Source organism: Halichoerus grypus, chromosome 12 (genome assembly GCF_964656455.1).
Source record: "Halichoerus grypus chromosome 12, mHalGry1.hap1.1, whole genome shotgun sequence".
Lineage (NCBI taxonomy): Eukaryota > Metazoa > Chordata > Mammalia > Carnivora > Phocidae > Halichoerus > Halichoerus grypus.
In genome coordinates this window covers 57,017,729-57,033,057 of record NC_135723.1, presented here as the reverse complement: position 1 = coordinate 57,033,057, position 15,329 = coordinate 57,017,729, and the positions used below count along the sequence as shown (strand labels likewise).

At 41.5% G+C, this 15,329-nt stretch overlaps 2 protein-coding genes, 1 long non-coding RNA gene and 1 pseudogene across 6 annotated transcripts in view; 2 read left to right on the top strand and 2 right to left on the bottom strand.

The window, feature by feature from the left end:
• The window catches only part of SPMIP4 (sperm microtubule inner protein 4), a 37,008-nt gene extending 36,049 nt beyond the window's left edge, over positions 1–959 (top strand). Inside the window, exon 9 of the mRNA XM_078059382.1 lies at positions 12–959. Within this exon, the coding sequence (XP_077915508.1) occupies positions 12–833 (822 nt within the window). The 3' untranslated portion in view covers positions 834–959. The remainder of the gene's footprint in view (positions 1–11) is intronic.
• LOC118538920 (uncharacterized) overlaps positions 1–12,484 on the bottom strand; it is a 55,205-nt gene extending 42,721 nt beyond the window's left edge. For all 3 annotated transcript variants that reach the window (XR_004918842.2, XR_004918838.2, XR_004918841.2), the window contains exon 1: positions 12,348–12,484. This is a non-coding gene — a long non-coding RNA (uncharacterized LOC118538920). The remainder of the gene's footprint in view (positions 1–12,347) is intronic.
• On the bottom strand, positions 6,520–7,362 carry LOC118538917 (ubiquitin-conjugating enzyme E2 variant 1 pseudogene; annotated as a pseudogene).
• Positions 12,485–12,625: 141 nt separating the features above from the next.
• CYCS (cytochrome c, somatic) lies at positions 12,626–15,210 on the top strand. 2 transcript variants are annotated; one of them, XM_036097223.2, is made up of 3 exons: positions 12,626–12,771; positions 13,870–14,047; positions 14,171–15,210. In XM_036097223.2, the coding sequence occupies exons 2-3, from the start codon at positions 13,879–13,881 to the stop codon at positions 14,317–14,319; spliced, it is 318 nt and encodes a 105-aa protein (XP_035953116.1). In that variant the 5' UTR covers positions 12,626–12,771; positions 13,870–13,878; the 3' UTR covers positions 14,320–15,210. The 2 variants fall into 2 exon arrangements, with proteins under 2 accessions (XP_035953116.1, XP_077915509.1); XM_078059383.1 differs by lacking the exon at positions 12,626–12,771 and adding an exon at positions 12,899–13,250.
• The last annotated feature ends 119 nt before the right edge of the window (positions 15,211–15,329 follow it).

Sequence of the window (15,329 nt, the reverse complement as noted above, 5' to 3'; positions counted from 1 at the left end):
CACCACTACAGCAAGAAAAATTCCATCCTGTCTTAAAACCTCCCAGACCCTTGGAAGGACGAATTGCTCGACTGATTCAGAACCGACGTCCTCTGGAGGCTACTGTCCAGCAAAGACCACCTTCCTGTCCAGATTGTACCCCTAGGGTTTTGTGTACTTTTCATACCTTTGTACCCAGTTATACAGAAATGATGGCACTTAGTGATAACACAGTGGGGGGTGTCACCCATAAAAAACAGGAAATTGAAGACAAGATTAAGCAAGAACAAAGTTTGCTATCTACCTATGCATCCCCACCTAGTTACTCAACAAAAGATCTGACTAACATTTGTGACATAGAAACATTTCCAAAAATCACGGATACTAAAAAGATAGAAGATTTGTACTGGAGACAGCTGCCGTTAAAACCCCAACATATACCTTACTGTAACCCGAACCATTACATTCCATATGAGCGGTTTAAATCTGTCATACGTGACCACTGTACTATGTGTCAAAACTCTGTTAGCCTTAGTAAGCCTAGTATTTTAGAAAGTAAACCAGACTTGGAAGCTTTTGATTTAGACCATTTTTTAAGTAAGCGAGAAGAACAGATGTCCTTGAACACAGAAAACAACGAGGAAACAAGACCTATTCTGGGTTGGATTCCTAGAGCTGGAGTGGCCAAGCCTCAGACTGACCTGCTGGAGCTTAAGAACTCTTTTTCAAAAACTGGTGCACAAAAACATTTCCATAAATCAGTTCTAGAAGACCATAAAGACCTCAGGGATAAGGAGTATTCAGGAATGAAACACCAATTCTATGGCCATAATTCCCATTATTTCTATAATTGAGATATTCATCCTTTCCTTCAAAACTCAGCTTCTTGCAAGGAAAGTAAAAATATAAAAGAACTTCTTCCATGTTGTTGGATTCTGTTTTCTAGAAGAGCCATGATGATCTTGCTAATGAAGTTTGTTTTCAGGAACTTAAGTTAGGATCTGGTCAGAGGAACCCAGAAAAGGGGATGTTCTTACTTCTTGAGAAGTTTAACAATTTCAATAAAATATTAGAACCAGAAAAATTTATAGTCTTTAATCTCATTTTCAAATTATACTCCAAGGAAATTTTCCAAAATCTTGAAAAACAATGTGTATGACAAAGTTTACATCATTGTTTTATAAAAATGAGTATTTGAAATTTATATGCCCAATAATTGACAGATGTCTATACAAACTATAGTACCCTAATAAAATAAATATGTGAACAATGTCCCCTTCTATAAATGTTTGTACAAAATAACACCAAATACAAAAGACAAAACTCAGTTAACTGAGAGACAGCTCTATAAATTACATTAACTTAATTAATTAAATATACGGGCCCTTTTTTTATGTAAACATGTGGACAAAATAAATTGGTAGAAAAAAATGAAAACGAAAATGCTTTGCATGCACACATTCAAAGTTGGATGTTTCTTTTCCTTTAGCCCTCTGATAGAGAAACATAACCATTTCTTTCATGCAGGAAAAAAAATGATTTTATTGTGAAGATCTAACAATGGCTTTAATTAGTAACTGGTGAGTTCTAACTGTGGCAAGAAAGGATGGTGTCTTAGTCCGTTTGGGCTGCTAAAACAAAACACCATAAACTAGGTGGCTTACCAACAACACTTACTTCTCACAGTTCTAGATGATGGGAAATCCAAGGTCATAGCACTGGCAGATTTGGTGTCAGCTTCCCACTGACCGCCAACTTCTCCCACCTCACATGGTGGAAGGGGAAAGGAATCTCTCTGGGCATCTTTTATGAGGGCACTAATCCCATTCATGAGGGATCCACCTTCATGAACTAACCACCTCCCAAAGGTCCTAATAAACTTTAGGGGTTAGGATTTCAACATATGAATTTTAGGACATAAATATGCACATCATAGCAGATGGCTTGATATCAATTACTCTAAAGCCAAATATTTTTGAAAGTTGTCTACCAAGAGTTTGGCTAACCCTCAAATGCAAAGTCAACTCATTTAATGAGCCAACAGGCACATTTTAGACATAGTTTATCATGGAAAGTTCATAAGGAATTTCTAAGGAGTATTTTGTTGAGATTTCTTTTAATTTTTATGTTTCATGACCATGTCATTTAATTACACCTCCTTTAAAACTATTCTGGACTACAATTATGGAATTTTTTCCAATCTCTATTTTAGAGCACTAGTTATAGTATAGTTAGAGCACTAGTATTGGGATTACGGGATGCAAAAAGTTACATGGTAAAATAATATTGGAGAAAACCGAGGGTAACAAAACCAATCCCATTACTTAATCACAGGATTCTCCATAGCCTTTAATATGAAACATATTTGGGAATGTGGGGAGGGGGGAGATATACACATTTCTCAAATTAATTTGATCTTTTTATCTTAGAGGTTATCATCAGACTACAATTCTGAAGAACTCTGGAAGATGCAATTCTGCAGTATAGGAATTGTGGGTTTTAATTGCACATTTTCCCCTGGGTTGCAGGGACACAGAATTGCATTAGGACCATGAGCATTCACTCCACCCACCTCTATGCAGGAGTGACACAGGCTTCTCTTCACACATCGGGGTTAACCACCCTTCTCAATACTCCTAAGAGGTTGGCAGACCTACTCCTAACTCTCTGGTTGTTAAGGCCTTACTAGGTGACAGTGAATACCTACCCTCCAAGTATGCTCGTCATAAGCTCAATTTTGAAAAATATTTATGGAGTCTTCCAGATTAAGATATATTGAATCCATGTATTTAATCTCACTCTAAAAAGCACATTAAAACTTTGGTAAATTATTTTGGTTTTTTACTGTATATTTTTGTTTGTTTTATCCTATACACAAAACTATAAACCAGCCAGGTCAGTAAGGGGAATAGCACAAAGACATTAGGAATATCTTGGAAAGGAGATAAATGAAAGATAGATCCTAACTAGCTGAAGACACTAAGAACTCTAAACCGGCAGTGGGGAAAACAGCCTGATTTACACAGCAGACTCCTCAAAAGGTTTAGGAAATCAGTACCTAGAGCTTCTGGGTCTGGAAGTAAAGGCCAGGGGTGGGGTTGGAGTGAGACGTTGCTACATAAGGAAGACTGGACAAAAGCTAAGCCACAGCGGGCTCCCTAGACCCTCTCCCTGCCCTGTCTCACTCCACAGCGCTAGGCTACTTCCCTCACCCTGGCAGAAGTCCAGAGGAGAATTTTCTGAAGAAGGGTAAAACAGGATTTCTGGCATGGAGAATACCAGGCATAGCTGAGAACTGGATGCTGTTCTGAAACCAGGAGGAATAAGGACTTGGATCAGTCAGGTCCCAGCAGGAAACAGACCCTTGTCAAAGGATTCCACTGAGAGGAGTTTAGTAAAGGAACAATTTACAAAGATGTGGGCAGGCTTAAGGGAACCTCCAATAGTGAGGCAGCCAGGAACCAGCAACAGCAAGAAGCCTTACCACTCCCAACCCTTTAGGAGAGGTGAGGGTCCAGTATTACAGTGCCTCCCACTAATATACCCAACCAGAAGCCAGAGAGCAAGGAGACTCAGGTGATGTAGTCCTTAGATACCAATGTACTAAGGCAAAGAAAGGCGGAAAATGGATATAGACAGGCAAGAAGAAAATAACCAGAACAGTGATCTTATAAATACCAACTCCTCAGTGCTGAGACATGCAGCTTCCTTCCACACTAGGCTTCCAGAAAACTGACAAATATCAGCTCTCCAGGAGAGAGAGAATTCATAGCTGAGGCTGAACAAGGCTACACACTGCCCTCTTATTTTCTTATTTTAGTTCTCATATTAAAAGTGTTCTTTGGGGGTGGGGGGGCACCTGGTGGCTCAGTTGGTTATGCATCTGCCTTCAGCTCAGGTCATGATCCCAGGGTCCTGGGATAGAGCCCCACATTGAGTTCCACAACGGGCTCCTTGCTCAGTGGGGAGCCTGCTTCTCCCTCTGCCTGCCACTCCCCCTGCTTGTGCTCACTCTCTCTCTGACAAATAAATAAATCTTTAAAAATAAATAAAAATAAATTTTAAAAAAGTATCCTTTTCACAGTCTACTTCGTGCCATGTTTTTCACATTTTTCTATCTTTTGTTGGTAATTTTGCTGTTTAAGATGGTCCTCAAGCATAGTGCTGAAGTGCTGTCTAATATCCCTAAGAGCAAGAAGTCTTTGATGTGCCTTACAGAGAAAATGTTTGTTAGATGCGCTTCATTCAGACATGAGTTCTTACACTTGACACCAAAAATGTGATACATAAAAGAAAAAACTTGATGAAGTGGACTTCATCAAACTTAAAAATTTTGCTGTGTGAAAGAGCCTGTTAAGAGGATGAAAAGCTATGCCACGGATTGGGAGAAAATAGTTTGTAAACCACATATCTAACAAAGGACAAACATCCAGAATACAAGATTAAGCAAGAACAAAGCTTGCTATCTACCTATGCATCCCCACCTCATTACCCAACAAAAGATCTAACATTTGTGACATAAAAACATTTCCAAATATCACGGATACTAAAAAGATGAAGATCTGTACTGGAGACAGCTGGCGTTAAAACCCCAACCACACTGTAACCCGAACCATTACATTCTGTATGAGCGGTTTAAATCTGTCATACGTGACCACTGTACTGTGTTTTTTTCTGATTTATATGCTACAGTTATGTATATATATATTTTTTTCTAATATTAATGTATACTTTTTTATTGTATTAAAATGGTCTGACAATAAAAAAAGCTGCTTATGGAATACTGTTATGTTAAACTTTACTTTCAGGGTGTTAAATCCCTAGAATTAAGGTTTCCCCAGAAAAAGATTAATGGAAACATCAATTGCTTTTCAGACTTGATAGCTGCTGCTTCAAAGGTGGTTTTACACAAACACTAAATTAAAAAAAAAACAAAAAACTTTAGAACACAATGAAATGCTTTTATTTCGGTATGCATCTATATCTCAGCATTTAGTGGTCCTGAACAGAAAAGTGGAAAAACGCAGCAATTTGCGAGTCAAGTCCACCAGTTTCAGGGATCTGCTGTGCAAACTGAGTTCTTTCTTAATCTCTGCTGAGGACCATGAGAAACAGCAGCACCAAAACCAAAATATGCACCAAATTCAAGGTTCTTTTTGTCCCAGTTGTCAGATTCCAAACTAGACCCAAATGGATTGCAAGATTACCAAATGAGAACCCTGTTTAAAACTTCTTCAAGTTTTAAAAGCAAAAGCAATTACAGGAAAAGAAAACAATTCATTCAGAGGGATTGTGTGTGCTTGCTTACAGGTGTCTTCTGTGGCCTTTCTCCAAGTTTCACCACCAAGAATTTTGAGAGCTGGAAGGTCTGAGTACCCCTGGTGACTGTTCTTTTCACTTTATCAAAACCTGAGCTAAAAAACTGCCATCAGGGGTGCCTGGGTGGCTCAGTCGGTTAAGCGGCTGCCTTCAGCTCAGGTCATGATCCCATGGTCCTGGGATCGAACCTGCGTCGGGGAGCTCCCTGCTTAGCAAGAGCCTGCTTCTCCCTCTCCCTCTGCCTGCCGCCCTGCCTATGCTATCAAATAAATAAAATCTTAAAAAAAAAAAAAAACTGCCATCAGTTGATGATGACAGCAGAGGGTGGCAGGGCTGAGGACCCAATATTCATTCCCAGGCTGGTGGAGTAAATGTGGTTCCAAAACTAAATGAAGGAAGTCAGAAGCTCTTTCCAACCTTACCTGACGGCTTCTGGCCAAAGCAAGGAAGTATCATGAAAAGTGTTGGGTTGTGATGGTACAAAAAGGGCTGTTAGGAAGAAGGAAAAAGCAGTACCCCTTGATTAAGGTGGGGGAAAAGATATAGGGAAAGCCCTGAATTCCTCACCAAAGGCCAATTTCAGAGGGGAGCAGAGGGGGTTACAATCTATGTTTTGGCCAAGAGTGGTAGTGGGAAGCGAAGAAAGGACAATGGCTAGGAAGGGAGAGGGCATCATTTAAGACTTAAGAAAAAGAAACCAGGGGTGCAGATGGAGTACCTCCGCCCACCCATCAGTAGTCCCACAGGTTGTGACCTGAAACCTCTCACCTACTCTAGCAAGCCACCCCAGCTGGAGGGCTGTTGCAAGGAGGGAGGGAGGGAGAAGGCAGGGAGGGAGAAGGGTAGAAGGCAGAGAACCCAGGCCATGTAATCAGCAGCAAGGTGATTATGTGATGTGTCTTTTCATAGTTGACTCAGATGTGCCCCATTGGTTATGGGAATCAATTTAAATATACTTTCTTGATCCCACAAGTTCAAGTATGTGGACAGTAGTTTCACTTGACAGGATGATTTGTTATATCACAACTTACATATTTCAAATGGGCAAAAAATCAGTATCGTTTACAGTATCTTAAGATAAACTGCCTTTGAATGGGAGCGTCCTTCCCAGTATTTTGAGGTTTTTAAGACGTTATCTAGAAAATGTACTACTATGGAAAATGAAGACTGCTTAAATCGAAGTGGGGGGCAGGGAGGGGGTCGTGTGGTTTTTCTTTTTGATTAATTGCTGTAACACTGTCCTTTGGGCGGCTGAGAGTTTCATGTTTTCTTTAGACATCATTAGGTGCCAGAGCTCTTCCGGGACAACTTTAATGCTATATGAATCCTGACATTTTGCTAGGACTGATATGGCTCTTGGCTCCACCACTCCATTAGAACTATTAACTCCATTCACATTAATTTTTGTTACAAATCTTACAAAAAGGGGGGGGTCTTCTGGGTATTTAGGACCACATTCTATTTTTAGGCTGTATGTGCAGTTTTCATAAATTGTTCTTGGAGGCCCAATTATCATCCCTGCTCATCTTGTAAGTGTCATGACATCACATCTTCCAGACTCCAGCTAACTGTGCCATCTCCTACTCCTTTCTGGCCTCCTTCCAGTTCTTCCAACAGTCTAACATTGCAGGGGACTTTTACTCCCAAGTCAATCATGGCTGCCATCTTGCATTGCTCTGTATATATTTCAGCTACAAAAGACATTACCATTATTTGAACAATGTCCATTAGATTCAACGATGTATTTACCTATTTTGTTGCTCTTGATTTTTTCTTTCATCTTTGATCTCTTAATCTGTAATACTCCTTTTGTATAAAAAACACCCTTTAGAATTTCCTTCATTGTGGATACGCTGTAACAAACTCAGTTTTTGTTTGAAATGTCTTTCTTTCTTTCTTTTTTTTTTTTTTTTTTAAAGATTTTATTTATTTATTTGAGAGAGCATGAGAGGGGAGACAGTCAGAGGGTGAAGCAGACTCCCCGCTGAGCAAGGAGCCCGATGTGGGACTCGATCCCTGGACTCCAGGATCATGACCTGAGCCGAAGGCAGTCACTTAACCAACTGAGCCACCCAGGCGCCCCTCTTTCTTTCTTTCTTAAGAAATATTTTGCCAGATAAAGAATTTGACAGTTATTTTCTTCCAGTACATTGAGAATATCCATATACAGACCTCTGGCTTCCACTGTTGATGTAGAGAACTCAGTGGTCAGTCTGAGTTCTTTGAATGTCAGTATTTCTCTCAATTTGTTTTTACATTATTACTGTCTTTGTCTTTAGTTTTTTTACTGTATTAGGAATTATTTGGTTTCTTAAACCTATGGACTGGTATCTTTCACTCAAATACTGCTTCTACCCCTTCTCTCTTCTCTTCTTCTGGGACTCCACTTAAAAGTATATTATAGGGATGCCTGGGTGGCTCAGTCTGTTAAGTGTCTGCCTTCGGCTCAGGTCATGATCCCAGGGTCCTGGGATCGAGTCCCGCATCGGGCTCCCTGCTCCGCAGGGAGCCTGCTTCTCCCTCTGCCTCTGCATCTCTCTCTCTGTCTCTCATGAATGGATAAATAAAATCTTCCAAAAAAAAATTTTTTTAAATAATAAAATAAAAAAAATTTAAAAATTTTTTAAAAAGTATATTATATATTGTCTCAGTATCCTCTTCATTTTGGTTATTTTTCAGTTCTAGAATTTCTATTTGATTCTTCTTCAAATCCGCTATGTTATTGTCTACAAATTAGCTTTGGCTTTTTTTAAAATATGCCTGGTTGGGGCACCCGGGTGGGGTGGTTCAGTCGCTTAAGTGTCTGCCTTCTGCTTGGGAAGGGTCCTGGGATAGAGCCCGGAGTGGGCTCTCAGCTCAGCAGCAGCCTGCTTCTCCCTCTCCCTGCCGCTCCCCCTGCTTGTACTCTCTCTCTCTCTGTCAAATAAAATCTTAAAAAAAAAAAAATATCTGCCTGGTTGTTTTTGATAGTCTCTTGTTCATTGCAAACGCTTTTGTTTTCTGCTTTGTCTAAATGTTTTAAATGTCATTTCATATTACCCATTCAAGAGGTAAATAAAAAATTTTCTCTGTTTTTAAAGAAAAATGACACCATTTTCTCGTTTCCCTCTTCTAGGACTGTTTCCTTTGAAAATCCAAAAAAAAAAGAAAATCCAAAAGGCCAAAGTCCTCACTCCAGCCTTTTAAGAGCGTAAAAGATTCTCTCAGTGGTCTGGGCTTTACCCCTTTTGGTATGTAAACACCTAGGAAGACAGAGCTTCACCTTAGGAGCTTAAAGTAGGTGTATCTACTTGTTTCTAGGGAAAATACGTTTTATTTTTCTTTTGGATGAGGACAACTAATTAAACAAATGGCTACCCCAATTCCTGAGTGAACTTAGGGTGAGAGAATGTGAAAAAAACAAAAACTCAACCAAGAAGGATCTGGCCACAAACTGTGATGACAGTCCTCCTACAGAAAAGTGGTTACCATTAATCCAAATACTAAGCAATAATTGTGCTGCCAAAAGGGAAACAGGCTACTATTGATCCTAAAGCCTCAGGTTTGTTACAGGCTAGCTAAAAACTGCATGGTATAAAAGCATTATAATTAATTTAGCTGTATAAACTGTGTGAAATTTTATTCTGATTGGGTAGTTCCTTGTGAACTACCTATATACAACCACTTTATTGTACTTAACTCAATAATGAACAAATTTACTTTCATAATATAGTAAAGTGAGGAGACATCTCTTTCTTGGTAAGTTTCTTACTTCCCCAATGATATCTAATAATTCCAACTCCTATGGCCCTTTGTGGGTGTAATTTTGCTCTTTGTTGTTTTTCATAATGATCTCATGCCTTGCATTTCTTAAGTGCGGGAATCCTGAGAGCCTGGGTTAAAATAGTCCTTTGCAGATTTATGTTTGCTTCTGCCAGACACCAGAACACACTGCCCATCCACAACTACTGTGTTAATTTTTCAGCTAGAGGGAATTTCCCAGACCATGCAGGTAGAGTAAAATCAAACCCTAAAACTGCATGAGGGCCAACCTGCAGTTACGAATTCTCAGGGAACACTTTTTCCTTCCACTCAGTACCTACTAATGACTTTGTTTGTGGGAAACAAAGGCAGAAGAAAAATTATTAAGTTTCCTTACTACCTACAGCCCATTGACAAGTCCTTGAAACAGGCAGAGTGACAGTCCTCTAGGGACTCAGCTGCCTCGATGTTAATACTTTGCTAAGGGCAAAAGACAACCCTAGCCCACCCCCACCCCCAGGATCCTGTAAATCTACTTAACATAAAAACTCCTTTAGAAACTTCCTTTATCTCTAAATCCCCCGAGATACGTGTTGGCAATCACCCCAAACCCAAGCGTATGGCCCACTGATATACATCTGAAGGGTCTCATGACTAAGGTTTTATTAACGGTAATAAATGACCTTTTCCCAACAATAGCTAGCCCCCTCAAGGTCCTGGAAACCTCGCTTCCAAATTCCTTAGAGACTTACGCTATCCCTACACCCCCACCCAACTTGAAAGTATATAATGGGCCGCTCCTCATGACCCCGGTGCAGCTCTTTCTGCCCCCGGGTCCTGTCCCCGTGCTTTAATAAAACCACCTTTTTGCACCAAAGACATCTCAAGAATTCTTTGTTGGTCATCGGCTTCAAACCCTAATGTTCTTTCCTATATCATCTAAGGCCAAGCCAGACAAGACTAACCTGGTTCTTCCCTTTGCTGGTGAACAGACTGTTATTTTATCATTTGGATTCAAGTGTTTCAGCATTATGCAGGGGTCTCAGCCGAGCTTATTTCCTCACCCCCTTACTCTCACCTTTTATGAGCGTTACTTTCATTCTGCTGAGCTGCTGCTAAAGCCTAAAGTTCTTTTATTTCAGCAAAAGTCCCTAGGGTGGCCCTAAAGTCAGCTTAAGCTTACCCCGTTCATTTTCAGTTCTTGTTCCCCACCTCACCCCTGCCTCTAACCTGATTTCTCTTACTTTCTTGTGACCTTGTTAAATGTTTTGATCTGGAGGGAGGGTATCTTATTAGATCTTTTTTATCCGGGGTCTTTAAAAATATGGCATCCAGGGGGGCGTGGGTGGCTCAGTCATTAAGCGTCTGCCTTCAGCTCGGGTCATGATCCCAGAGTCCTGGGATCGAGCCCCGCATCCAGCTCCCTGCTCCACGGGAAGCCTGCTTCTCCTTCTCCCACTCCCCCTGCTTGTGTTCCCTCTCTCGCTATGTCTCTCTCTGTCAAATAAATAAATAAAATCTTAAAAAAAAAAATATGGCATCCATTATGTTGGTAGAAGGAAATATCTAAGACATTTGCTTAATAATAGCTCTACCCCTTACCAGCCACTATCAAACCTATGGGATAAGATGGAGGTAGACAGAACAGATACTACATAGAATAAAAAACAGAATATTATTGTTCTCAACTAATTCTCTCAGGTATCTTGAGTAAACTGTAAGTACTATGTGTCTCTTCCAAACGTGAATACATAGATATTATAAAACATAATTTACGGTATCTGCTTTACTAAAGGAATGTGTCAAGTATTTACTTTTGCTGTTATTTCTTTTTCCTCATCTTCCCATTACTTTCAATAACAAGACTCTTTATCCACAATGTCATTAATTAAAAGTATTAAGAACTTCTGTTTTCTATTCTCCCCTTCATGGGAATAAATTTTAAATGATATCAATCAATTCACTGGGCCAAGTGATTTAATGCTACATCTATATGATCTGCAGTATCAGCACAATGCTGATACTCCCATGAGTCAACTCCCCTATGAACAAAGACAGTAACTTCTGATATAACAAACACAACAGATTTTGATAGAACTATACCTATTTAAGGACCACGTATTTCTTGGAGGGATATGGGTGAGAATATCAGTACTTGGCTTCCGAAGTACAGGTTAAATTTGCAAGGTGTTGCTAAGCTTGGTCTTTTAAAAACTTGGTTAGCCAAATAAGCCTACTTCAGGAGTACACCTAAATGCTATCTTGGTCGCTTCCAAAAGCCACAGAAGATCTTGAATAGTGTGATTTCTGCTGTTTCACAGCACCCTTTTGTGGCAGTAGCGTGTGCAATTAGAGAGGAGGGAACTGGAAATCAGGACACAGAAAACAAAATAATCCCGTTATATGGAGAGATGGGTGGTCTGGAGCAGTTATCATAGTACCAGTGATTTGGAAGGGGTGTAAGGCAATAGTATCTATTGCTTAAATTGGGGGCAGGACAAAGATTGCTAGAATGTAAGCTCCACCAGAGAAAGAGTCCTCAATGATTTACTCCAGGTACATAATATGCATTCAATAAACCTTTGACTGAATATGGCAGTGCTAGAATATGGGAGGAAAAATTCATTCACAATTTGGGGGCTGAATCAGAGGGACAAGGGAGTCCAGAAGAAGCTTGCCAGTGGAATTGAGTATGTCTGGAAAGGGAGCTAGTTCTGGAGGAAAAGTACAACTGGAAGCTGTGGTATCAAACCTGCTTTCTCATGACCCCAACCACATCCTCTTACTGGAACATGTCATTCAACCTAGGTTGGATGAGACGCAAATCCTCTCTAGATTTCCAACAATTCTCTAACCATGTAAAAATGTTTCTTCCTAATGTAGCCTATAAATCCTCCTTGTTCCGTACATAAACGCAAGGGAGAGACGGGTGTCGGCACAAAAGCCGGCAAGTGTGCGGCCAGAGCTACAATCCAGTTTCTGCCGCAGCTGCAGCACCTTCCCCATTCCCCAGTCTCGGGGCGTCCATCAAGGGGAGATTTGAAACATGACTTAAAGTATCAGAGTGAAGGCGAAACAAGAACATGTCGGGAGCTCGGGTCCAACTCTTACAATTCCTGGTTCCAGGCTATCCATTTTGGGTGCGGCTGGCGCCAGCCGTAGAACCATCACAGAAACTGGTAAAGGTCGCCAGCTGAAGGCACGGTAGCCAGGAGACCTCTACGTGCGTAGAGCTGGGGCGTTCCCCTCCGGGCAGGCAGAACGCCCCCCTCAAAGCGCATTACGTCAACTAGCACAAGAGCAGTTACCTCGGCAGGATAACGCCCTCCATCCACCACGCGACTCCGCTCCACCCTCCCCTTGGGTACACGCATGCACACAAGGGCAAAACGGTGATGTCAGCCCTTCCCGGCACCACCTCGTTGTCGTACATCCAATGGCCTGTCGTAACTGCAGGCAAGAGAGCAGAAGGGCACTCACGCGATACACCCTACCCTGCTAGCCGGCTTACGTGCAGGTCGTTGGCGCAGGCCCTGGAGACTGAAGCCAATGAGGAGCGGTGACGTTACTACGTATTAGGCGGCGCCGCCGCACGTCCCGCTGCGAGGGGACGGAAAGAGTTCGGTTGCACCAACACCGGTACTTACGGCGGATCGGCGTGTCCTTGGACTTAGAGAGCGGGACGTCCGGCTTGCGAGCGGGTACCTTGGTTTCGCGCGCGACAAAAGAGCGGTGAGCGCGCGGCGCGGGGGCCGCAGCGGGCTGCAAGCCGAGCACGGGAGCGCGCGAGTGGTTGAAGGGTGCGCGGGCAGACCGAGGCCAGCGCCCGGCTTCTGCGGGTGGGGCCCACGCGGGGCCGGTAGGCCCGGGAGTCACGACCCCCGCTTGTGGTCAGCCAGAACCCGGTGGGCTACGGCTTGAGGTGGGGCGCAACCCCATCTAAGTCGGGGAGTGGACTTGTTCAGGGTCCTGAAAGCCCGGAGGAGACCTTGTTGCAATACGACTGAGACCCAAGCTCTCGTAGTCGGGGTTGAGGGGCAGTGGAAGTGACAAGACTTCCCGAGATAAGGGCGGGAAGGTGAGGGACGGCGCGTAGCGCCTCACGTTCTCCTTCAAAGGGAGCAAAAACAGCTGCTCCTCCAAAAAGGGGTTATTTTTCTTCTGGGTCACCTGTCGCTTTTCCCCTTAACCTGCCTAGGCATCTCGGGAAGGTAGGTTTTATCAGTTTTCTTGAAATCGGCCTAATTGGGTGATCTCGTGGTTGACTCCTGAGATCCAGACTGGAGGATGGGGTCCCTGGGAAACCTCGCAGCCCACCACTGCCCTCCCACCCACACAGCAAGGCAGTTTATAGTGACCTGAGCAGGCTGGATCAAGCACGACTTCTGTTTTTTTAAAACGTATTCTGACTTCTCAGAAGTGGTTTCAATTTGTAGTATGAGTAAATAATTAGGCTTTCTTGAAGGTTGACATTTTGGTAGTTTTGGTTTAATGTAATCATGGTTTTCAACTTACTCAGAGTTCTGACTTTCTGTGACCTTGACCTCAACTTTTGAATTAGAACTAGGTTCCCACTTGGCTTACTTGGTGTTTAATTCTGTCACTTGAGCACACATAGATGTGTATTTCAGGAATTTCTCCTTTCACCTCGTGGTTTTGGTACTAAAGAGTCTGTTGCAAGTGTACGGAGTAAAACAAGATTCATCCTGGTACTTACATCCTAGATGTGCAGTGGATTAGTAGTTAAGTCACTAGAGTGACCACTGGTTGGTTTCCATTGGATTTTTCCGTGGAAGAAAAAGGTAATAAATGGAGTCTTTCATTTTTTAGATTTAAAAAATGGGTGATGTTGAGAAGGGCAAGAAGATTTTTGTTCAGAAGTGTGCCCAATGCCATACCGTGGAAAAGGGAGGCAAGCACAAGACTGGGCCAAATCTCCATGGTTTATTTGGCCGAAAGACAGGTCAGGCCCCTGGATTTTCTTACACAGATGCCAACAAGAACAAAGGTAAGGGGCTGGGGGCTGGGGTCAGTTTTGAAATATCAGAAGCACAAATTGCATGGATATAACCAATGGTGAGACCTTTATCGGGAGTGTAAAATACTTAACAATACATCCCTCCTTGTTTAGGCATCACCTGGGGAGAAGAGACACTGATGGAGTATTTGGAGAATCCCAAGAAGTACATCCCTGGAACAAAAATGATCTTCGCTGGCATTAAGAAGACAGGGGAAAGAGCAGACTTGATAGCTTATCTCAAAATGGCTACTAAGGAGTAATAGTTGGCTATTGCCTTATTTATTGCAAAACAAAAGTGTCTCATGACTTTTTTTTGTGTGTACCGTATTTAAATTGATCGCATACACCAGAATTCAGATCATGAATGGCTAATAGAATATTTTTTTGGACAGTCCTGATTTAGATAAGATTGGCTTGTGGTTAAATGAATATGATCAGCTTTTTGAACTTTGATAGTAATTCTGGTTCAGCAAGTGCTGTCACTTTTCCCCTTCTTAAAATATGATTGGAATTGATTAGTAATGTTCAGCTTCTCGCAGAGATGGTAAATGCCATCTCTAAACTTATAGGAGATTGGTTTTATATTTAGATTTATATAACTGGTTATATTAATATATTTAAATACTGAAGAAATCCCTTCACTGTCTCAGAACCAGCAAGACTCAGCTGTGTTTCAAGTTGTGTTTGTTAGCCTTTTAAAGGCAAAGGTTGAAGATAAGCTGGCGATGTCCACTTTATCTTTTTGGTCTTAACTATGCCAATTTAATTAAAATTCTCTGCATCTAAAATGTTGCCTTTTGCTTAATGAAAGGCATTTTAGTGTGGTTTATGTTTAATATTAAAGAATATTTAACACTTCTCACATTTTATAGATGATCTGTAAGGTCAGATGCTTTTAAAATTCAGTGTGACAACATATAGCAGCAGACTTGGCTTGTGAATTCTCTACTAAGTCAGACTAAGTTATAATTCAGGATTGTCTTCTAAACAGCTATGCAAAGACACAGCTGTGGAAATACCATATATGTATGATCGGTAATGGTGCTTTTGCCAACTCGTTAGAAGGGTTAAAATAAAGAGATCTATCATCAGCACAAATTTGTAAATTATGTGATGAGGCTTGAGATAATTAAAAACAAAATCACAGATCATGATTTTTCTAATGTGCCTGATTTAATGACTGATGCCAAAATTTTGAGTAAAACCATTCCAAGTACTTGTGGAGCAGTGTTACTAGTTATAGTACTCAATTGTGTTTACTTAGTCCTCT

Bases quoted from the DNA above. Each gene is read 5' to 3' on its own strand.
- CYCS (XM_036097223.2), top strand. From the start codon at position 13,879: ATGGGTGATGTTGAGAAGGGCAAGAAGATTTTTGTTCAGAAGTGTGCC. The intron at 14,048-14,170 runs GTAAGGGGCTGG...CTCCTTGTTTAG, and splicing joins AGATGCCAACAAGAACAAAG to GCATCACCTGGGGAGAAGAG.